A 25,513-nucleotide genomic window follows, 5' to 3' on the forward strand; every position below is an offset into this window, starting at 1 on the left:
GAAACTGTTTCCAATGCCTGTACCTTAAAAAATAATTTTACTTTTATCTTTTAATAATAATAAAAATCCCTATTTTTCACCTTTAAAAACATTTTCTATTACAAAAGAAAATCCTTAGGTGGATACATCATTGCCCCACCTTTGCATTTCTTAAAATCAGAAGATTGAATTTCCTTTTAAAAGATTTGTATAAAAAGAAGTATAATGTAAACCACTAAATAGAATTTTATGCTAAAATACGTAAATATTGAGAATTTCTTTTCACGTCAAGTAAACTCTAATGCAGTTGTAGCCAGGTTGATCTGTCTTAAAAGGAATTGAAAATACTGGTGATTGAAGATGGTGATTAGAGCAGAGACCATCAAAACTTAGCTGGGTCAAATTGTGTTCACTGGGGTCTCAGTTAGGATCCTTTCTGTTGCCAGTGATCAAAAACCTAACCCAAACTGGTTGAAGGCAGATGGGGGATTTGTTAGCTCATATAACCAAATGATCCAGGGTGGAGGCTCCTTTATGTTGCTTACCTCAGTGACCATTGTCTTCATTCTCAGGTAGTGACCCATTCTTGGGTCACTGTGGACCCAAGATTATGTCCAACCTCCTGAATCTATATGTACCCTGTTCATGAGCCTCAGGAGAAAGCAAATTGTGTTCTTCTGATTGCTCAATTAAAAGTCCAAGAATTTACCCTTGTTCACCCTTGATCCCATATTCACCCTTGAACTGTGGCCAGGGGTATGAGATATACTAATTGGTTCTCCCTGGAGCTGGAGATGGGCTTCATCCCACCCAAACTTCATACCTGAGAAATTTGGGGTCCTAGGTAGTAGTAAGAGGGACCTAGATGCTAGGAAGGCAACCAAAAAACATCCATCACAGCCACATAACATATGGGCATGCCCTCTCCTTCACGTCCCACAAGGGTAGGAGTGTCCTTTCACACCCTGGGTGGGCCATGTATGAATAGGTGTGATCAGGGGAATCAGCCTTTGTGTACCTTAGGCTCTGACCTATAACCCCAGAAGGGATCAAATGAGGCCCCCTTCTAGACCACACACTTCCTTCTTCCCTGGCCTTAGCACACATAATGGAGGTGTAAGCCATTGCTTATAATGGAGAGTTTCAGTGAGCATCCCAAAGTGGTTCTTTGTTGGTGGCCTGGAAGCCTGGCTTTAGGACTACCTTGAGTATCTAGCATAGATTGTACCAGATATGAATTGTTACCTAGAATCCTTTTCCAAAGCTGGATGTAGTTCTGTATGTGAAGTAGAGGCATCTAGGAGGTAGACAAGCCTTTTATTTTATTTTTTAAAGATTTATTTATTATTTATTTATTTTAGGCTGCGTTGGGTCTTAGTTGCGGCATGCGGGATCTTTGTTGAGGCATGCGGGATCTTTCCTTGCAGCGCGGACTTCTCTCTAGTTGTGGTGTGTAGGTTTTCTCTTCTCTAGTTGTGGCACACAGGCTCCAGGGCACGTGGGCTCTGTAGTTATGGTGCACGGGCTCTAGCTGAGGCACGTGGGCTCAGTATTTGTGTCGCGCGGGCTTAGTTGCCCCGTGGCATGTGGGATCTTAATTCCCCGACCAGGGATTGAACTCGCATCCCCTGCATTGTAAGACAGATTCTTTACCGCTGGACCACCAGGGAAGTCCCGTCAAGCCTTTTACATGGGAGTAGTCACAGCTCTCCACAGGTGGGATAAAAGTAGTATGGGACTTCAGTGGCAGCCTTCCTGTACCATGTCTGGTTTTGTTTGTGCTAAAGTTTTGGACTCTTGGTTAGACATGCCTGGTTTGAACACTTGAAAGACCTTTTCCTTGAGACTGCAGGAGTGACCGTGGCTTGCTGCAGGAGTGAGGCAGGAATCACAATAGACTGGATCAAGGTGCTCTTGAAATGGTGCTTTCAAAACCAAAGCTGAGTTCTGGCAGAGCCTTCTCTCCCCAGAAGATTTCATAGAGAGAGTTTGTTCTGGTTCTCCTCAGCTCCATTGGGCTACACTGAGGAAGTGTGGGCTTAGATGAAGGTTTCAGAGGAACTGCCAAGTGACTTGTTATTTTAGTACCTTAAGTACACGAAGTTCTGAGTTTTAAACTTCTCTCTGTTATAGGGTTGCACAGGGAATCTAGGTGGTGGAGGATTGAGATACCACTGTACTAGTGTTCACTAAGCAGGAGAAAACTCACCAACCACTCACTATTTTTAGGGAGTCATGCTGGCAATGAAAATGAGTGAGATGGGCAAGGTGTGACAACAGCACAGATGGTGGGGCTGCAGAAAACTGCAGCAGAGTGACCTGTCTCCAGGTGGCAAGTACTGCTCAGCTTCAGCTGACTGTTGCCATGTGACACCCTTGGACTTATGTTGCCAAATCATCCAATTTTTCAAAGAAGCCAGAAATCCTGATTATTATGTATAATCTCCTGATTTTTAAATGTTGGCAATTCACAGTTTTAAGAACCATACAGGGTGCTATTTTGCAGTCTCTGATCTACAGTATAACTGTGGGTCCCTATTGGAGGGCAAGTTATTTAAAAATCCTCCTATTCAAAATTATGTATCTTCAAAAATGTTTTAATTGTGGTAAAATACATGTAACATAAAACATAACATCTTAACCATTTTTAAGTATACAGTTCAGTCGTGTTGAGCATGTTCATAATGTTGTACAATCCATCTCCAGAACGCTTTTTATCTTGCAAAGCTGAAACTCTGTACCCATTAAACAACAACTCTCCGTTTTCCCCCTCCCTCCCAGCTCCTGGCAACCACGCTTCTACTTTCTATCTCTATGAATTTGACTATTCTAGGTAACTCAGATAAGTAGAGTCATATAGTATTTGTCATTTACTGACTGGCTTATTTCACGTAGGATAGTGTCCTCAACGTTCATCCATCTTGTAGCATGTGGCAGAATTTCCTTCCTTTTTTTTTTTTGGCCTCACCGCAAGGCTTATGGGGGATCTCAATTCCCCGACCAGGGATTGAACCTGGGCCACGGCAGTGAAAGCCCGGAATCCTAACCACTAGGCCACCGGGGAACTCCCCTTCCCTTTTAAGGTGGAATAATCTTCCATTGTATGCATATACCACATTTTGTTTATCTGTTCATTTATCAATGGACATTTGGGTTGCTTCCATCTTTTGGCTATTGTGAATAATGCCATTATGAACATGAGTGTACAAAATTACATTTCTTATAATGTTTTCATAAGTCAATAACTATTCCTCTATTAGTCTGATCTCCCCAACCTGATTGCAAACTCTCTGAGCAGGGACCATAAAATAATGTATTTGAAAGAGGTTTATTAATGTTAACCTGCAAACAAAAGTTAATAATTTTAATCTCCTATGAAGAATTCCAAGTAATTTTTGTAGATATTCTAGCCTCAAGGAAATGAAGCATAATTCTCTTTAAGTGTGGGATACACTTAAGGTAAGTGTGGAATACAATTCATTTTAAAGTGTGCAGTCTGGAAGGGGGATTATGAGAGGAGTAACTTTGCAATGGAGAAACCTGACAAACCTCAGCCAGGTGATTAAGGTCCACATCAACAGTGATAACTCATGTTAGTAGCATGTCCCCTTAACATGATGTAATGAGAATGGCATTTTATCTCTGCGGTCTTCCTCCCCAAAACTTATAACCTCTGTCTAACCATGAGAAAACATATTACACATATCCAAATTGAAGGACAAAATACCTGAAAAGTACTCTTTAAAACTGTCAAGGTCATCAAAAACAAGTAAAGTATAAGAAACTGTCACAGCCCAGAGGAATCTAAGATGACATGATGACTAAATGCAATGTGGTATGCTGGATGACATCCCAGACAGAAAACCCCCTAAAACTAAGTAGGTAAAAACTAAGAAAACCCCCTAAAAACTGTGGAGTCTAGTAATGTGCCAATATTGGTTACCCAGTTGTGACAAATGTACCATAGTGATATGAACAACAGAGGAAACTGAGTACAGGGTACACAGGAAATCTCTATAATATTCTTTCAACGTTTCTGCAAATCTAAAGCTAAATGAAATAAAAGTTTATTAAAAATAACCTTGCAAATTGAAAAAAAGTTAATGATTGTTTATATTATTATGTAAAAAGACTTTGTAGCCCATAAGTATCATGCACTTGGGACCTTTTTACTTCACTAGACTGTGAGCTCCTTGAGAATAAGGGTTTTATTTAATTGATCTCTTTATCCTCAATGACCAGCCTATTATACACACTCAATTAATGTTTATTGAATAAATAACTGAATGAATAAGCAGGAACTTGGTTGTATTAGTTGAACACATTAATGTGAATACTGTGGAAACTGAAGGAGTCTACTCCCTGGGGCCAGGAGCCTGATAATAGAAACAACTTTGGCAGGACTCCTGGAAAAAAGATAGAGCAAAGCTGTTGGCTCATCTATAGAGAACAAACCAATGTGAACTACCATGGTATTTTAAAAAACCCACATTATTTTAGGAGAATAGAAAGAAATTAGCAAACCGTATTGAGAATTTTTAAGAATTACTAGTAATTGTATAGTTTACAAAAAGGACTTTGGTGTTGAAAAGTTGTATTAGTAGGCAACATTCATCCTTTTGCCCTAAAACCTTTGTCTCTACTAGTGGCTTCCAAATTGGCAACATGTTTTTAAAAACTGATACCTGTGTTTTTTTACTAACTGTGTAGTCATTAAGGTCAAATGACTTTTCTATGAACTGATTCTAATCAATTAACAGGGCATGATGCCACAATTTTTTTTGCAGTGACTAAATGTAAAATGATAGCATCTCTTTCTTTTTCTTGACCTTATTCTAACCTCCATCCTTTCAATCTCCAAGTATATCTTTTAAATAATTTTTTAATTGATAAATAACATCATAGGAAAATAAACACAGAACTTCTTCCCCTCGACATAGCAACTACTGTATTAGGTTTTTGCTGACCTCTTCCAATCTTTACTAAGACAGCTTTACAGAGTTGTAATCAATGAATGTGTGCAATTTTGTTTATCTTTTTTGTTATTAATACTTCTCTTTCATGTAGCTACTTATTATTTTAATGGTTACCTGCTATCAGATGAAATTGATGTACCACAGTTTACTTCACCATTTGGGATGTTGCTAGTATTCCACAATTACCAACAACACTACTAAAAAGCTCTCTGTATAATTTAAAAAATATTTCCTTATGCTGAGGAACTTGTGTGATCATTTTAATAGCTTTGTTACATTTTACCAGATTAACCCTCTAAAAATATTCAATGCACAAAAAATAAATCTCATATTTTTACAGTGTTTTACCATTTATAAAGCACCTTCACAAAAATAACTTTGTTTAATCCTGATATCAGCACTGTGGGATAGACTGCTTTCCCTCAAGATTCTTTAGCACTAGGGTTTAATAGTTCTGCTAATGTAATGAGTGAAATGAACCACAAAGGCAGGTGTGATACAAGAACCAGTAGTAGTAAAAAAGCTTGATAAATATGTTGGTAAACATAAATAAATAATGCTGGTTTTAAAAAATAACTCAGAGGATTTCAAGACAACATGGAACAAAAATACTAAACAATGATAATGTGGAAGATTAAGATGCAAGGAGTGATCAGATTCGGTGCATTTTATGGTTCTTGTACTGTTTAAAAGGATACTCAAAGTATTAACTTCAGATTTCAAAATAGGCACGTGAAAAATTCAAGAATAATGACTAAAAGAATCAAAATAGAATGTGCAACTTCAAAACCAGTAGAATAAAACAAGAGAATAATGAAAACTCAATCAATCCAGAAACCTGGAAAGGAGAAAAAGAGGGAAAAGGCACAAAAAAAGATATGAGAAATACATCCAAATTTATCAGGAATAACAGTTCACTTCATGCAAAATGACATTAAGAGGTTTAAAAATCAAGGGATAGAAAGACATACGAGACAAATACTAATCAAAAGAAAGCTGATGTACCGATATAAATATCAGAAAAAGACAATTTATGTCAGAAAGTATTATTAGGATAAAGAGATTCACTAATAGGTATAAGATAGTATCCCATGGTATTTTATTTTCCATTTCATTAATTATGATGTAAGTGAAACTAAACATTTTTCAGTAGTAGTTTACTGAGAACTGGGAACTTGACTGATTCGCCTTTTTAGTTCTTTTTATTTTAAAGATTAATCATTTTTATTGCAAATCTTTCCACCCGCCCCTCCTAGAGTTGTTATCTTAGTTTTATAGTTTCCTACTGTTACAAAGTTGAAAATTTTTGTAATGGAATCTGGCACCTTGTAATGTCCATTTTTTTCCTTCAACTTACTTTTTCTCAAGTATTTTAAAGTAAATTATAGAAAGCGTGACACTCTATCATTAACACTTCTATATGCATCTCAAAAAAAGGATCTTTTTCATATAGCAAAATATCATCACATCTAATATAATGAAAACAACGGGTTCTTTTTTAGCATTTAATCTCCAGTCTACATTCAAATTTCCCCACATATACCCGAAATTCCCTTCACATCTCTATGTCCTAAGCAGGATCTAATCCAGGATCATGTGCTGCATCTTGGTAACATGAAACTCAAATCTCTTTTAATTCTCAACCATCCTTTTAGAATCTACAAAAGTTCTTGTTCTAGTAACAGTAATCTGAAAGTCTGGGCCAGTGTTTTGTAGCACATTCCACCTTCCAGATTTGCCTTTTCCATCCTTGTGATATTATTAGCTTAATACTTCCTGTAAACTGGAAGCTTAATCTAAAGGTGCAAAAGATTCAAGTTAAACTTTTTTTTTTTAATCCAGCTGCATAAGAGGTAATTTTGGCTACTTCATATTAAGCAGGAGACATACATTCAATGCCATTGGTATATCCGTCACCTCCAAAAGTTTCTTCTCACCTTCCTTATTTTTATTTTCTATTTAATTATTTATTAATTTATTTTTTGTGATAAGAACAGTTAACACAAGGTCTACCATCTTGGCAAATTTTTAAGTATACAATACATTATTGTTAAATATAGGCACGATGGTGTACAGATCTCTTTTATTCATCTTGCATAACAGAATCTCTTAAAGGTGTCTATTCCTATCTTGGGGTGGTACTTACAGCAGTGGATTTCCTTCACATATTTTCATAACATTTTATATTCTTATAATAGCTTTTTGGCTTTTGGTCTACAACGGCAGTTCACAAACTTTTGGTATTAAACCCCTCTCTGAGGATCCCAAAGGGCTTTTACGTGAGTTATAACTACTAATATTTACTCAATTAGAAACTAAATTTGAAATTTTTTTAAAAGCACAAGAATATACAAGCACACATTCCATTAGCCATCATTGCGATGGTGTCCCGCACGTCACGTAATTACTAGAAAACTCAGTACATTAGGGAGCGACTGAGAGTGCAAGGGCAAATAACGTCTTAGTATTGTTAGAGAAAGTTTTGACAGGAGCGAACACCGCACCCCCCTCCGCTCCAGGAGTCCCGAGATCACACTTTGAGAATCGCTGTCTAACACAAGTCGTCCCTTAGAGTTAGTGCCTCTCAGTGCTGTCCCGCCCCGCCCCCGCCGCCAGCAAGGAGCCGGAATCCGTTTTCTAAATGACCTTGCACTCAACTTTCTTGCGCGGTAAAGGTCCCGGAACCCAGAGCTGCGCGCGCACAGCGGGCCTCTGACTTCCCGGCGTGCCCCGGGCCTGCGGCGTAAAAGCGCGCAGGCCGTAGCGTCCCACGTGACCCGCGGCGCCGCGGAGGCGGGAGTCTGTGAGTGCCCACGGTCGCGGGGTCCTCGGGCTTGTGTTCTGCGTCTCCCGCGGGCAGCCCCGGGCTGGCCCCCACCCCCGCTCTCGTTCTCCAGCAGGGAAGAAAGCCGGTGTGGGAGGAACGGTTCCAGCCCGAGCCTTCGCTCTCACCTGGAGCCTCCCGACCCTGGGACGCGCGAGTCCTTACGACCCGCTCTTGCTCTGCTCGGGCCTCGCTGCTAAACCTTGGTGGGCCCTGGGCTCTAGACCCCTGCTGTTGAGAAAAGAAACATTTGCAAACATGTCCCGGATCGAAAAGATGAGCATTCTGGGCGTGCGGAGTTTTGGAATAGAGGATAAAGATAAACAAATTATCACATTCTTCAGTCCCCTCACAATTTTGGTTGGACCCAATGGGGCGGGGAAAACGGTAAGTCCTAAGTAGCCGCCTTCAGTTTACGGGTCGCCACGTGTTAGAAATCTGGAGTAAAATATCTGCAGAGTTCGGAACTCTTGCTTAGGATGAGAGGAGTCTATATGACTCAGCTCCTGGGGCCCCAGGGTGTACCTGAGTCTCCGGCTGACTTCCCGGCCCAGGGGCGTGGCTTGGTGTGGCCTTCAGGCCACTGCGACCTCAGGAACCGACCAGACTCCTGTGTTCAGTCATGTCCGGTGGACAAGGTTTCCATCAGAATCCTAAGAGACCGGGAGCTACCTCCGTCCGGCCTCAGCGAGCTCACAGTCCCACAGGAAGCCTTTTTTGTCTACATTGATGTTTTATCGTTCCTTTCGTGGCATAGCATTCACTTCCTGGTAGTCGTCCCCGTACAGGATTTCTTTAAAAGTTATAAAATATGATAAATATGTGACTTTAAGAAGACTGTCTATCCCGACTAAGATAATAAGTGATAAGTAAATGACATAATTTTAAAATGAAACATGCGTTGGGGCTTGGTTAAATTGGGACAGTATTTTGTTGTTAGGATGCTCTTACCTAGCCAAAATAAAAGATCGGAGCGCAGCTTATATACTGTGCTCCAGTACTGGAAATATTTAGAAATTTGAGTTGGACCTGGAATGGTATGCAATTATGAAAAAAGTACAGCCAAGAGGCTCTCTGGTCTGAAAGGGTGCTTTGGGAAAAAGCAAGGTGATATCATTGTAACAGGGAGAGGAGTAAATGAAGTGAAAAGCATAGAAAAAGACATAAGGTTTAGTGTTGAGAGTTGAATGCCAGACTCTTGTCCACTTTTATTTATGTAGAAATATTATTTATTGAATGCTTTTTATGTACCTAGCATTGTATTAAGTGCTCTACTGGTAGAGAGACTAGTATGTTTAGTGTTTATGAGCCCTAGCTGCTTTAATACAAATTTTTCCCTTCACCATTTATTAGCTGTGTGACTGGGCAAAAGTGACCTAAATACTCCATGCCTTAGTTTTCTCCTCTGTAAAATGGAGGTTAAAAAATAGTTTCTACGTGGGACTTCCCTGGTGGCGCAGTGGTTAAGAATCTGCCTGCCAGTGCAGGGGACACGGGTTTGAGCCCTGGTCCGGGAGGATCCCACATGCTGTGGAGCAATTAAGCCCGTGCGCCACAACTACTGAGCCTGCGCTCTGGAGCCCGCGCAAGGCACAGCTACTGAAGCCCGCGCGCCTAGAGCCGGTGCTCCACAACAAGAGAAGCCACTGCAATGAGAAGCCCGCGCACGGCCCCGAAGGGTAGCCCCCGCTCACCCCGCCGGTGCGCAGCAAAGACCCAACACAGCCAAAAATAAATAAGTGAATAAATAAAAAAATAAATTTATTTAAAAAATAGTTTCTGCAGCCTAGGATTAATGTGAGAATTAAAAGCTTAATGTATGTAAAAGTGGTTAGTACAATACCTGGCACATAGTAAGGTCTTTGTAGATATTAACCATTTGTTTAGTTTCGACTTTTAAAAAAATTTTAGCTTTATTGGGGTATAATGACATATAAATTGTAGGCTATTTAAAGTATACATCATGGTGATTTGACACACATGTATATTGTACAAGGATTCCCCCTATCTAGTTAATTAACGTGTAATTTATCTTTTTTTGGTGAGAACATTTAAGTTCCACTCTCATTAAATTTCATTTATACAATATAGTGTTATCAACTATGGTGACCATGTTTTACTTTATTGTTATTAACAACTTGACTTAGTTTAAAGGGTTTTAATTAGAAATAGAGAAATTTTCCCTCAAATAATAATTCTTTATTTTATTTCAGTATACCTTGTTAAGTATGTAGCTTTTCTATGAACTTACAGCAATTATTCTTTAACACTTAATCATATTTATATGACAGGTTTTATAATGTCAAATTTTATCTGATCATATCTTTTATAGTCTCTAGGGTAATAATATTTTATAATGAGTTAACATTTTATGATTAAATTCTGCAGTTCTCTAATAACTAAATAATATAATTTTCTATTTCTTTAGACCATCATTGAATGTCTAAAATATATTTGTACTGGAGATTTTCCTCCTGGAACCAAAGGAAATACATTCGTTCATGATCCCAAGGTAATGGTGCTAGTAAAACTTTGTACTTTTAAAGTAAAAAAAAAATTTTTTTTTGTTTTTTCTTAATCTTTGGCTGCGTCAGGTCTTAGTTGCGGTGCGCGGGTTTCTCTGTAGTTGTGGCATGCGGGTTTTCTCTCTAGTTGTGGCGCGTGGGCTCTGTAGTTTGCGGCATGCAGGCTCTCTAGTTGAGGTGCCTGGGCTTTGCTGCCCCACGGCATGTGGGATTTTAGTTCCCCGACCAGGGATTGAACCTGGGTCCTCTGCATTGAAAGGCAGATTCTCTACCACTGGACCACCAGGGAAGTCCCTAAAATAAAATTTTTATAATTATAGAAGTGATGATAGCTCATTGTAGAAAATTTGGCAATGGAAAAGTATGAAGAGATGTGAAAGTCACCCACATACAGTCTTAGCACCCAGTGATAGCCATTGTTGACATTTTCATGTATTTCTTCTCCTTTACATACAGTCTTATATAGCTGAAGTCATACTCTAATTTTATATTCTGAGGTGTTTTTCCACCTAACATTATAATAAAGTCCCATGTTATTAAAAAACTATATTAAATTCTTAATCTGGGTGTTTGATACATGGGTGCTTTTAATCTTTCTACTTTTTTGTGTGTCTGAAGTATTTCCTACTTAAAACATGTAACCTTTTATGAACATTTTTAATAATTGCATCATTTTCTTACATTTAGATTGCTTTTAGTTTTTCTAAAACTAAAACATTAAAATGTACTATGATGAAAGTCTTGGTGTATGAATCTTTGAATGGTATTTATTTTTTTAAAATAAATTTATTTATTTATTTATTTTTGGCTGTGTTGGGTCTTCGTTGCTGCACATGGACTTTCTCTAGCTGCAGAGAGTGGGGGCTACTTTTCGTTGCAATGTGCCGGCTTCTCACTGCGGTGGCTTCTCTTGTTGTGCAGCACAGGCTCTAGGTGTGCAGGCTTCAGTAGTTGTGGCACGTGGGCTCTAGAGCACAGGCTCAGTAGTTGTGGTGCCTGGGCTTTGTTGCTCCGTGGCATTTGAGATCTTCCCGGACCAAGGCTCGAACCCGTGTCCCCTGCATTGGCAGGCGGATTCTTAACCACTGCGCCACCAGGGAAGTCCTGTGAATTATGGTGTTTAAACTCTTAGTGTGTGTGTGTATAGGACATAGACTTTTCTATACACATTTTGGCCTGTAGGTTTTTCTTTCTTTCTTTTTTTTTTAACTGAAGTATAGTTGATTTACAATATTGTGTTAGTTTCAGGTATACAGCAAAGTGATTCAGTTATATACATATATATTTTTTAAAGATTATTCCATTATAGGTTATTACAAGATATTGAATATTGTTCCCCCTGTTATATAGTAAATCCCTGTTGCTTATCTATTTTATATATAGTAGTATGTATCTGTTAATCCCAAACTCCTAATTTATCCCTCTCCCTGAATAGGTTTTTCTTGTTCATGTATATAGTGGGGTCATGTGCCTCTCTCATTACCCCGCCTGCCAAGAGTTTGTTGTGTATTTCCTCCAGGCTTTTTTCTGTGTTTATAAAAACATATCTGTGTGTGTGTATATAAATACGCTCATGTAAATATTTTAATACGTCAATAGAATTTTATTTTACCATTGTATCAGTACACATCAAATATTTATTTAGTGATATACTGTGGATATGTTAAAATATATATACACCTTTGTTTCATTATTTTTAATTACTAAATAGTATTTCATTGAGTTTATATTCTCTAATTTATTTAACTGACCCACTGTTGATAGTCTTTTAAGTTGTTTCCACATATATGTGACTAAAGATAACTCTGTGATTATGAAAGTAATCTCAGGTGGCCTTGGCCTGCAGTGGCTTGAAGAGGATTTCGGTTCCCTGGCCAGGGATTGAAGTCAGGTTGTGGCAGTGAAGGCACCGAATACTAGCCACTAGACCACCAGGGCCAGTGGGCAGTGACAAGGCCCTGGTCCGTTGGCTTTGTAGAAATGAATTTCCACAAAGACATGGAAAGTAGTGAAACAAGTAAAGTGTTTATTAACAAAAAGAGTACATGTGAATAGACTCACACGGGCGGGCTCAGAGAGTTGCACCCTCATGGTAGTTTCAGTCACTTATATGGGACATTTCTTCTGGGTTTCCTCTGGCCAGTCATTTTGCTTTGTCTGGCTCTGAGCCTGTATTTGGTTTAACTCAGGGTCCTCCCCTGTGTGCACACGCATCTCTTAGCCAAGATGGATTCTAGCGAAGAGGCCTATGGGTAGGTTGACATCACCTACTATGGGGTGGCGCCCCCTCCCTTTTTGGCCCCCAGGAGGCTTTTTGCGCAACTGTAGTCGGGAAGGTCTCCTTGACCTCGAGAATGAGGAACATGTGGTCTCTTTATCTTTTATCTGGGCGGAGCTCAGCTCCTCCTTGCTCCTTGCTATTCATCTTGGAGTGTCTGTCCACATGGGACAAACTCCAGCTGCTCAGCCTGGGGCCCATCTATCTCCTGCCTCAAATCCCCCCTGTGAGACATGAGCCCCAAGAAATCTTTATTGGGAGGATGTAGGGCAAAGGTCTGTCTTCCGTAGCTTCTTCAGGCTGGCATGTGGCTCATAGACCCTACCTAGTTGGGGTCACGGAGCTCTTGCCGTCTCATTAAGGGGCCCAGGGTGACTTCTGTTGTTATTCCAGCAGGATCTGTTCCGAGGAATGGCCAGAATCTCTGCATCACCGTTATCTTGATGTGAAACTATTGTAATCTGGAAGAGACAAACTGAACAAGTAGATTAAAAAGGCAGGGGCCAAAGACCGATAAAAGAACTATTGTAACCAGTGGCCTAAGCAGGAGTAAGAACCAGGTTACGTTTGGTAGCAGTTTTGATCCTGGTCCACATAGAGTCAGTGCTTGGGTTACCCTGTCCAAAGGAATGGAGCCATTTGGCGTGGTCATATATATTTTTGATGTCTGCTTCTATTAGCCCAGTGTGATTTGATGTGGGTGTAATACACTCAGTTAGTTGGACAACCTGACATTAATAGACAAAATAGATCTCATTTCTTTTCAGGAGAATAAGCCTGAAACCCATTCTGGACCTGGCGCTTTGGGGAGACTTGTAGCCAGGTAGCTAGTTGTTTAGTTTTATCTAAGTAGGTTGTAACCTTTGATGTGGTATTAACACACAAATAACAGGAGCTATTGGTCATCATACATGTCTCTTTTTTTGGTTAATATATGATATAAAGCTATTTCATTGTCTAAAAATAATAATTATAAGAGGAGACCTTTAAATTGTTTATTGTTTTATCTTAAAGTCAATTAAGTCCTCTCGGAGGCTGGATCAAATCAGTCCCTTTTGCCAAGTCAAGCATTTTGCTTTTCAGTTGTCCTTGCTCCTGCATTAGCAGTTTCTCCCTCTTTAGGGGATCATTTATATCAGCATATAAACATGGTCTGGTAGCTCCAGTCTACAAACAGACAAACTCTCCCTTTACTGCAGATCAACCTCTGGCTACTACTTTGTTCCAGTTTATAGCAAAATTCACAAGAGTTGTGTGTACTGATTGTTTTCACTTTATTGCTTCCCCTTTCCTCCTCAGCCTACTCTGTTTAGATTTTTCTCCTTTTTTTCCCTAAAACTGCTCTTGTAAGGTCACCAGTAATCTCCATACTGCCAGATAAAACGGTTATTTTCTAATTCTCAATAACTTCTTTGCAGATTTGATATAGTTGGTTTCCCCCTTTTTAAAAAACATTGCTCTCTTGGCTTTCATGACACCATAATCTCATACCTCCTTTTTCACTGGCCATACTTTACTCTCCTTTGATGAGTCTACTTTTGCCTGACTCTTCTTGGGTGATCTCATTCAATCTCACAGCTTTAAGTATTGGTTACGTTGCTCTTGTCTAACACTTGGAAATGAATTGTCTGAGGAGACACACGTGCTGACAAAGCAAGAGACTTTATTGGCAAGGGGCACCTGGGCGGAGAGCAGTAGGGTAAGGGAACCCAGGAGAACTGCTCAGCCGCGTGGCTCGCAGTCTTGGGTATTATGGTAATGGGGTTAGTTTCCACGTTGTCTCTGGCCAGTCATTCTAACACAGTGTCCTTCCTGGTGGCTCACACATCGCTCAGCCAAGATGGATTCCAGCGAGAAGGATTGTGGGAGGTTGGTAGGACATATGGACTGGCATCTCCTCTCTCCTTTTGACCTTTCCGGAATTATTCCAGTTGGTGGTAGCTTGTTAGTTCCGCCTTCCTTACCAGGACCTCCTGTTGTAAGATAACTCATGCACGTGGTTACTATAGCGCCTGGCCAGGGCGGGCGGTTTCAGTCAGTGGTTCCCCTAACAGTTACATGCTGATGAATCCCAAATTTATATATATAGCCCTAACTTCTTTCCTACACTCTAGATATATATGTCCAGCTGCTTGATTATTTAATGGGCATCTCAAATTTAACATATTCAAAATAGAACTTTTCGTTCCCTGTTCCCCCATCCCTTTCACATTCTCAAGCCTGTTACTACCTTAGTACTCTCCAGTTTAATAAATATCATCATCATCCACATGTTTGCTCACGCAAAAACCTGTGTGCCATCCTTTGAGTGATTCCTTTATCTCATCCTGTTTCTAATTCCTAAACAGTTCTTACCTACTCTTCTAAAATATGTCCGGAATATGTCCCTTCATTCCATCTCTACTCCTTTCCTGGTCCAAGCCACCACCCTTTTCCCTTTGAATTATTCTGGTAGTCTCCAAACTTGTTTTTCCTGCCTCATTCCTTTTTTTTTTTTTTTGGCCGTGCCACGTGGCATGTGGGATCTTAGCTGCCCAACCAGGGATCAGACCTGTCCCCCGCTGCAGTGGAAGCACAGAGTCTTAACCACTGGACCCCTGGGAAAGTCCCTCCTGCTTCATTCTTTTTTTTTTTTTCTTTGATAGTAAGAAGTGGATTTATTTAGAGAGAACCTCCTGCCTCATTCTTGAAGTTCTCTTTTTTACATAGCAACAAATTATCTTTAAATATTTATTCATTCATTCAACAGGGAGTGAGTCACTCAAAATCTGAGGGAAGAATATTCCAGTCAGTGTTAATACTAAGTGCAAAGTCCTTGAGATAGGAGCATGTTTGGTGTGTTCAAGGAATCACAGGAAGGAGCAAAATGGTAGGGGAACACAGGTAGAAAATTAAGTTAGAGTAGTTGAAGGGTCTAGATCTGGTAGGACCTTGGGTTCTAATTTAAATAGGAATCTATTGGAAGATTTTAAGCAAGAGGAGGGCATGATCTGTATTTTAAAGTGATCAGTCTAGCTGCTGAGAGAAGACCGTCTGTAGGTGGCAAGGGTAGAAGGGTGAAGACTAACAAAGGGGATTTTGTGGTAATCCAGGTGAGAAATATTGGTGGTTAGATTAAGTGGTAATGGTAGAATGTATGAGAAATGCTTGGATTTGGGCTGTATTTTAAAGGTAGAACCAGCAGATTAGCTAATGATTTGGGTAGTGATGTATGAGAAAAATAGAAGCATCAAGCAGAACTCCAAGTTTTTTGACTTGAGCAAGTAGAAAAATAGTGTAATGAGGAAACACTGGAAAAGGAGATTTGGGTGGCTCTAGTTTAAACGTAAATTGGGATGGGAATTCCCTGGTGGTCCATTGGTTAGGACTTGGTGCTTTCACTGCCGGGGGCCCAGGTTCAGTCCCTGGTTGGGGAACTAAGATCCCACAAGCTGCACGGCACAGTCAAAAAGAAAAAGAAAAAAAACCCATGTAAATTGGGGATGTTTGTTAGATATCCAAAGGAGATGTCCAGTAGGTAAGTAGAAGTATGACCAGGGGAGAGGTTTGAGTTAAAGAAAGAAAATTAGGAATCATTGATGCATACAGTTATATATGTATATAGTTAGTCTTAAAGCCTGACGGGATCACATAGGAAGTGAATATAGAGAAGAGATCCAAGACCTAAGCCTAGAGCACATTAGCATTTAGAAATAAGAAAGAGGAGGAGGAGCCAGCAAAAGATGCTAAAAGAACAACTAGTAAAGTAAGGAAAACAGAGAATAGTGTCTTAGAAGACAAAAGAATAAAGTGTTACAAGACGGAGGAGTCATCAGCTGTGTCAAATATGTCGATAGCTCAAAATAGATAATTAATGAGAACCTACTGTATAGCACAGGGAAATCTACTCTGTGCTCTGTGGTGACCTAAATGGGAAGGAAATCCAAAAAAGAGGGGATATATGTATACATATAGCTGATTCACTTTGCTGTATAGCAGAAACTAACAAACATTGTAAATCAACTATATTCCAATAAAAATTAAAAAAAGAAATGTCAATAGCTCAAGTAAGAAGCAGGTTTGACTATGGGAAGGCCATTGGTGATCTTGACAAAACCAGTTTTAGTAATCTGAGAAAACAGGAGGTAAGGAAGTGAAACACATAGAATTGTCTTATGAATTTTGCTGTAAGTGGAAAGATAGGGCAATAGCTGAAAAGGTTTGCAGGATCAAGGAGAGTGTTGGCTATTGTTCTTGTTTTTTTACATATGTATGTATGTATGTATGTATTTTCTGGATGTTTCCATGTTGATTGATGCTCTAGTATCTCTGCCAATCTCATTCGTCACCCACCCCTTCCCAAATGCTTTCATATTTCTAGAGCTGTTTTTCTCAGCTATCTGCTTATGTCCTCTCTGTGGTTCTTCTGGCCATGGTGGTTTAGCTCTCTTCACTTACTACCCACTTTTCGGCTGCTCTCATTTCCCAGTTCTGAGCTCCCACCCACACTTGCTCATCAACTCTTCTCTCCTGAGTCACTCACACCTCCTACTGTGAATGGAGCCATTCCCCTTACCTGAATTGCCCACATCCCCTCAGTTTTCCCTATATGCTATGTTCTTCTCATTATTTCAATTCTTCTCACCCTCTTATATCTTCAGCTTCTCTTGTCTTTCCTTTTCCCTGTTTAAATTTGACCCTGAACCTAATATTGTTTACCTTGTCTTAAACAAACGCCTGAATTTTTCTGGTTCTCCTCAATAATTTTTCTTACCTATGTTCAATTGTTTCTATCTTCTTAGGAACTTTGATTTCCATGTTGCTCCATTTGCCTAACTTCCCACTTTTCTCCTTTACTTCTTTCAAACTTTTGGCTACATCAGTCCTTCCATTCTTCCTCTTATCTAATTTCCATCTCCTCAGTTGACCTGAACCCTCAGAAGCTCATTTCTCTGTTGTCTGCATCTTAACAGTTTTGTTTTGCTTTTGGCTGATACTGTAAATTGTTTGGATCCTTATTTCTTCAGCTGTTCCTTTATCCAATTTTGCTCCCATATGTTGTGTTCCTAAAAGTGAGAGATGCTAGAGCATTTATAAACTGATAGGAATGACCCTGGATAGAAGGGAAAATTGATGCAAGGGAGAAGATAATCACAGAGCAAAATCCTTGAGTAAGCAAGAAGAGATAGGATCCATTGCTCAGCTGAAGGAGTTAACAGGAGTGCACACTGTTTATCCATTGTAAAAGGATGGCAGGCAGAGTATATATGGTAAATTTAGTACTGAGAGAATGAATCAATTCTCTTTTGATTGTTTCTGTATTCTAAGTGGAAAAAAGAAGTGAAATCATTGGCTGAGGGTGGGAGAAGGGGTTGATTGAGGCTAGTAAAAGTGTAAAGTAGTTTTTATCTCAGAGTAAATTGATTAGGGAAGTGTTAAAGGGTTATATGACAGTGTCAGGGGGTCACTTGAGGTTTGTGGGTGAAAATTTATAGGGAGATCAGTCATTATGGTTGTGTTTTTTCAGTTTTGTTCAGCTGCTCAATGGCAAGCACTGAGTAAGCTGGAAAGTTGGATTTAATCAAGGTTGGGCATTTGCCTGGTAAATAAAATGAAGGAAGTGAGAAGCAAGGAATTGACTGTATTCTTAATACATTTACTTACTTGATCAATCCCCCGTATGTAATGAATCTCCTATCACTGCCCTAGAACTCTAACACCCCATACTGGACTGACTCTACCCCCATGTGCAAGCTCTCTTCACCCTGCTTGGGCAGTAACTCCTCATGCTGGCCCTCTCAAATGGACGTTTTCCCATTTTGCTTATGCTCTGACTTCCCATGCAAGGCCACCTCCCATTTCCCACCCATGGACAGCTTACTTACCTTTCTCAATCCCTAATACTCTTTACCAGGTGACCTCTTGTAGGGATGCCCTCTCTAATCTGGGATCTGAACTACCCTAGCAGGCTTCCCCCGTCATGTGGATTTCTTCCTCAGTGTTGTCAGGCTCTGAATCCCCACATCATGCCTTCTCCCAGTATGGACATCGGCCTCCTCCTCCTGAGCTTGGTCATCCCTACTCACAGATGCCCTTTTTATCCTGCTTGAACTGACACCCTTGGACTTTTGAAACTCTGTGCCAAGCTATCTCCCCATATGGATACCTTTCTTAGCCTGCTCAAGCTCAGCATGCTCTATGTTGAGCTACCATGTCCCCCCACCTCCAGCCAGCATGGACATGTACCTTCTTCTGCCACATCTAATGGTTTTACAACTAGATTGTTTGGAAAGAGAAGGACTTATTTTATTTTATTTTATTTATTTTTTTATTTTGGATAGAAATTGTTCTAAAGTGTAATATATGCTTTTCTGCCCTAATAAATTAGCTCAATCTAAATTACTCTTTTTGAAGTGATTCTTCCTCACTAAGAGCATCAACAACAATATTGTGCTTGAAATGCTACAAGATACCCCTTCTCTGAATTACATTTACTCTTTTGATACTTGACAGAAAGGTAGATGCCAGGAGAACAAATATGTGTGTTTGGCCTGCTAGTCAGGCACATTGTAAACAAATTAACTCATTTTCTGGTACATAGATGGAAAAATCCTTTGTTTAACTACTGTGGACTAAGACCTCAGCAGCTACTTTCCTTGGGATGAAATTGTTGCAGGAAGGGGGACCCCTTCCAGGCCCTAGAGGAAGGGAAATGAATTGTCTGAGGAGACACACGTGCTGACAAAGCAAGAGACTTTATTGGCAAGGGGCATCCGGGCGGAGAGCAGTAGGGTAAGGGAACCCAGGAGAACTGCTCAGCCGCGTGGCTCGCAGTCTCGGGTTTTTTGGTAGTGGGGTTAGTTTCTTGGTTGTCTCTGGCCAGTCGTTCTGACTCAGTGTCCTTCCTGGTGGCTCACACATCGCTCAGCCAAGATGCAGTCCAGTGAGAAGGATTCTGGGAGGTTGGTAGGCCATATGGACTGGTGTCTCCTCTCTCCTTTTGACCTTTCCCGAGTTCTTCCAGTAGGTGGTAGCTTGTTTAGTTATGCATTCCTTACCAGGACCTCCTGTAGTAAGATAACTCATGCAAGTGGTTACTGTGGGGCCTGGCCAGGGTTGGCGGTTTCAGTCAGTGGTTCCCCTAACAAAATGATAGAATCAAGTCCCTGGGCTCTAAAAGCTGAATATCAATCTCCGGCTACCTCCTCACTGAGATGTCTATATCCTGAATTTCTCCTGGATTACTCTCAGCTTCCTATCTTGCCTCAGACCAGTCTGTTTACCCTAAAGACAAAATGATTCTTCTAAAAATGCATATCTCTTGCATGCTTTTCCCCTGGATTAAACCTTTTAGTGATTTTCCATTGCTTTAAGTCCAAAACCCTTAACATGTTTCAGAAAGCTTTTAATTACTGAAACCATTTTCTGTCTTTACTTCCCTTTTCCCTACTTTCTGCACCAAACATTCTGAAATTACTTTAGCCATTCAGTGACTCAGATCTTTTCATCTGCAAACTCTTGCTTATCTCTTTCGGGTCTCAGTTTAAATATTCACTTCCTTTAGAAAACCTTCCCAGAACTCTCCTAAATAGGTTAGATGCCCCTACTTTGTGCTCCCAAAGCAACGTGTACTTCTCTTATGATGATGTTTAACATTCCTTTCTCTACTCTTTGTTTAACCTCTCTGTCTTCCATGTTTCAAAGGAAAAAACTGTCATTTTGGGGCTTCCCTGGTGGCCCAGTTGTTAAGAATCCGCCTGCCAATGCAGGGAACACGGGTTCGAGCCCTGGTCCGGGAAGATCCCACATGCCTCGGAGCAACTAAGCCCGTGTGCCACAACTACTGAGCCTCTGCTCTAGAGCCCGCGAGCCACAACTACTGAGCCCGCGTGCCACAACTACTGAAGCCTGCGTGCCTAGAGCCTGTGCTCTGCAACAAGAGAAGCCACTGCAATGAGAAGCCTGCGCACCACGATGAAGAGTAGCCCCCACTCGCCGCAACTAGAGAAAGCCTGCGCACAGCAACGAAGACCCAATGCAGCCAAAAATAAATAAATCAGTTTATTTTTTAAAAAAACCTGTCATTTTTGAACCAAAACAACAAATGAAAGCTACAAGGTGCCTAATAAATATTTGTTAAACAATTTGATGAATTAATATAAAAGTTAAATTTATGCCCAAAAGTCATGAAAAGTCCAACAAAAGTTATTTATGATTTTAAAAAAAGGCTGAATCTAGGGCTTGTGATTTTGGTTGCAATAGAGTAGTGAGTATCATACTTGTGCTCCCAAGATGAACAACTATAAAACTGGAAAAAATATTTGAATCCACTCTTTTCAGGTACTGGGCAACAGATGGTGCAGGGCTGTGATTTTTGAGAAAAGAGAAATATATGCGGTGACTACACATTTATTCTAGTTTTGTACCTAGGGATATTTTGCAAACTTCAGTGCATAGAGTTAGAACCCAACAGAGAACAGTAGTCACTAGGCAGATGAAACAAAGAAGTTTGGGTTTGCTGAGGTGGTTGTGAATTGTGAGGCAGGGTACAGGGGTGGGGTTTTTGTGCAGAGATGGGGCACCAGGAATCTGTACAAGGAACCCATGAGTCTTTGGCCAAATACTAAGCTGCATGTGTTCCAGAACGAGATTCAGTGAGGACTAGCAGCGAACAACTACTGGAGTAGAGGAGTGGGATTGTGAACTGAATGGAGATTCTAGAGTTTACACAATGCTGGGAGACATTTGAGTCATGATATGCCAGAGTAGGAGGAGCTTGTGGAACTCCTTAGTATTCTGTTGAGGCCTCAGAAAGGCCATCCTAACAAATCCTAAAACAAACTTTGACAGAATCAAGCTGAGTAGCCAATAAATTAACTGCCTTCTAGAACAAAACTCAGCACTTTTTAAAGGAAGTCAGCACAGTCCAAACTCACATTGTAGCGTGTACAATGTCCAGGATATAATAAAAAATTAGTGTGTATATGAAGAAACAAATGTAATCCATAACTGAGAGGAAAAAGTGAATAGAAACATATCCAGAGATGACAAATTTTGGAATTAGCAGACAAGGATTTTAAAAGCTATGACACATAAGTTCAAGAATTTGAAGGAAATTGGCCGTAATGTGGGAAAAGATCCCAACAGAGAAATAAAATTATAAAAAAGACCCAAGAAGCTCAACACATAACAAGCAGCATAAACACACTTATATTGCATATTATACTAAACTTGCTGAAAACCAGAGGTGAATTCTTAAAAGCAGACTGAGGAAAAAGAAACACATTATGCAGAGGGGAAAAATAATGATTTCTGACTTCTCATCAAAAATTTCCAAACCATGAGATAGTGAGACAACATCTTTAAAGTGCTGGGGAATAAAAATTAATCTAAAATTCTATATACAACAAAAATATCCTTCAAAAATTGAAGATGAAATGGAGAACATTTTCTGATTGGGAAAAAAAAAGGTAGAGGTATTAGTTACCAGCACATCTGTACCATAAGAAATGTTAAAGGAGGTTCTTGAGGCTGAGGGGAAGTGATACGAAATTAGTCCTAGAGTAAAGGTTGCTGTAGATGCCCCCTTGCAAACCTTAAAAACAAACGTTCAAAAGGACCAAGCCTCTAAGGAATTCCCTGATGATCCATTGGTTAGGACTCCGCGCTTTCACTGCTGAGGGCACGGGTTCAATCCCTGGTCAAGAAACTAAGATACTGTAAGCTGTGCAGCTCGGCCAAATAAAGAAACAATATCCGCCATTACATATTGGACTTCCCCAGAGGTCCAGTGGTTAAAAGACTCCGTGCTTCCACTGCAGGGGGCCCTGGTTTGATCCCTGGGAGGGGAAGTTCCGCATGCTGCATGGTGCATCCAAAAAAAAAACAGCATCAAGCCTCAAGAAACTTAGCTGCATGCCTGAACCAAATTCAACACTCATTAAAGGAGTAAAACAAAATTATTCATTCAACAATGTAAAATTCACAATCAGAAGTTACCAGGCATGCAAGGAACCCATAACCAGGAGAAAATGAAATCATAGAAATAGATAAAAAATGAAAGAGATGACAGAATTAGCAGACGATCTTAAAACAAATTACAAATCTTGTAAATATGTAGACAGATGGAAAGGAAAACGTTAAGTTTAATGAATGGAATAGAAGATATAACAAAAAGACCTAAATAAAGCAAAAGGAATACCAGTGGGGGTTTTTTTTTTTTTTTTGATTGAAGTATAGTTGATTTACAATATTGTGTTAGTTTCAGGTGCACAGCATAGTGATTCAGTATTTTTGCAGATTATACTCCGTTATAGGTTTTTACAAGAAAATGGGTAACGTTCCTTGTGCTATACAGTGTATTCTTGTTGCTTATCTATTTTATATGTAGTAGTTTGTATCTGTTAATCCTATACCTCTAATTTGTCCCTCTCCCCTCCACTTTGGTAACCACAAATTTGTTTTCTGTATCTGTGAGTCTGTTTCTGTTTTGCATATACATTCATTTGTATTATTTTTTAGAGGGAATAACAGTGTTTTTAAATATAATAATACAGATAGGTTAAAAGTAAAAGGATGGAAAATCCTTTAGTTGGCATACTAAAATATGCCAGCTAATAAAAAGAAAACTGAGTCGGCTATATTAATATCAGACAGTATACTGCAGAACTAGTAACATTGGCGTAAGAAGTGACGTTTTATGATGATAAAGGAGTCAATTCACCAAGAGGATATAACAACTCTAAATGTAGAGCTTTGATACGGAAGAGGCAAAAAAATCTATGGAACTAAAGGAGAAATAGACAAATCTGCAATTATCGTTGGAGATCTCAATACCCCTCTTGGTAAAGAAACAGAAAGAGTAGACAAAATATCAGAAGGACGTGGAAAACTTTAATACAATTAATCAAATTAGCCTAATTGGTGTTTATAGGACATTCTACCAGTGAACAGCAGAATACACATTATTTTCTGCCACTGTAAAACATTCACAAATATTCTGAACCATAAAACAAGTGAAAACAAATTTTAAAGGATTGAAGTCATACAGAATGTGTTCTCTGACCACAACAGAATTCAACTAGGAATCAATAACAGAAAATCCCCAGATATTTGAAAATTAGGCAGTACATTTCTAAATAACCCATGGATCAAAAAAGGGATCATGAAGGAAATTCAAAAATACTTTAAATAAAAGCATATCACACAAAAAATTTGTGGAATGCAGCTAACTAATGCTTAGAAATTTATAGAATAAAATGTTTATATTAGGAAAGAAAAAATGTCTAGAATTAATTACCTGAGCTTCTATCTTAAGAAACTTGAAAAAGAAGAGCTAATTAAATTCAAAATAAGTAAAGGAGGGAAATTAAAGATAAGAGCAAAAATCAGTGATACAGAATACAGAGAAAACCAGTGAAACCAGAAGATGGTTCTTTTAAAAAAAAGAATCAATAAAATGAATACGCCTCTAAGCAAAGTGATAAAAAAGCCATAAATTACCAATATTAGGAATGAAAGAGGCAACATCACTGCGGATCCTACAGACATTATGTGGGTAATAAGGGAATACTGCTAGCAGGTTTATGCCAATAAATTCAGTAACTTAGATGAAGTGGACAAATTCTTTTAAGAACATAAGCTACCAAAGCTTACTCAAGAAGAAATATGCCTACTAAAGAAGTTGATTTGTAGTTAAAAACTTAACAAGAACTTCAGGTTGTGATGATTTTACTGGTGAGTTGTACAAAACATTTTAGGAGGAAATAGTGTCAGTTCTACATAAACTTTTTCAGAAAAGAGAGGCAAAGGAACTATGTCCCAACTCATTTTATGAAGGTAATATTACTGTGTTACCAAAAACCAAAGACATCATAAGAAAACTACAGATGGGTAACTCTCATGCATGCAAAAATCAATAACAAAATATTAGCAAATCAAAGTCAGCAATATATAAAGATAATACACCATGATGGAGGTCCAAAAGCCAGTAGATGAGGGACTTCCCTGGTGGCGCAGTGGTTAAGAATCCACCTGCCGGGACTTCCCTGGTGGTGCAGTGGTTAAGAATCTGCCTGCCAATGCAGGGGACACGGGTTCGATCCCTGGTCTGGGAAGATCCCACATGCCACGGAGCAACTAAGCCCGTGTGCCACAACTACTGAGCCTGCGCTCTAGAGCCCGCGAGCCACAACTACGGAGCCCACGTGCCCAGAGCCCGTGCTCTGTAACAAGAAAAGCCACCGCAGTGAGAAGCCTGTGCACTGCAATGAAGAGTAGTCCCCACTCGCCGCAACTAGGGAAAGCCCGCACGCAGCAACGGAGACCCAACGCAGCCAAAAAAAACCAAATAAATAAATAAATAAATTTATTAAAAAAAAAAAAAAAAAGAATCCACCTGCCAATGCAGAGGTCACGGGTTCGATCCCTGGTCCAGGAAGATCCCATATGCTGCAGAGCAACTAAGCCTGTGAGCCACAACTGCTGAGCCCGCATGCCACAACTACTGAAGCCCACGCGCCTAGAGCCCGTGCTCCGCAACAAAAGAAGATACTGCAATGAGAAGCCCGTGCACCACAACAAAGAGTAGCCCCCACTCGCCACAACTAGAGAAAGCCTGCGCGCAGCAACAAAGACCCAATGCAGCCAAAAATAAATAAATAAATTTATTTTAAAAACCCCACAAAAACCAGTAGATGAGGCTGAGAGAGGAGGGCATCCGCAAAAACCTGGTTGGGAATTGGAGCCCAAGAGAGGAATGCATGAGTCCATAGTGATATTTAAAAAATGAAAAACAAGGCGGCGGTTGGGGCGGGTGTGAAGGACAAAGCCCTTCCTTATAGTAGAATCTTAACTAATAAATGTAGGAGGAATAATGGAATTAGAAAATTACCCTTTGATAGCTATCACAGTAATCATTCATTCATTTAAGAAACATTAATAGAGATGTTAA

The 25,513-nt window shown here is 39.7% G+C and overlaps 1 protein-coding gene across 4 annotated transcripts in view; it reads left to right on the plus strand.

The window, feature by feature from the left end:
* Positions 1–25,513, plus strand: part of RAD50 (RAD50 double strand break repair protein) — a 244,957-nt gene that overhangs the window by 122,850 nt on the left and 96,594 nt on the right. Inside the window, exons 1-2 of one of the 4 annotated variants that reach the window (XM_061189585.1) lie at positions 7,740–8,166; positions 10,208–10,291. The exons of 1 other annotated variant lie outside the window; for it this stretch is intronic. In XM_061189585.1, the coding sequence (XP_061045568.1) occupies positions 8,038–8,166; positions 10,208–10,291 (213 nt within the window). In that variant the 5' untranslated portion in view covers positions 7,740–8,037. Of the gene's footprint in view, positions 1–7,739; positions 8,167–10,207; positions 10,292–25,513 lie in introns of those variants that run through there. 2 more of the 4 variants (XM_061189587.1, XM_061189586.1) reach the window with 2 other exon arrangements.

Source organism: Eubalaena glacialis, chromosome 4 (assembly GCF_028564815.1).
Source record: "Eubalaena glacialis isolate mEubGla1 chromosome 4, mEubGla1.1.hap2.+ XY, whole genome shotgun sequence".
NCBI lineage: Eukaryota > Metazoa > Chordata > Mammalia > Artiodactyla > Balaenidae > Eubalaena > Eubalaena glacialis.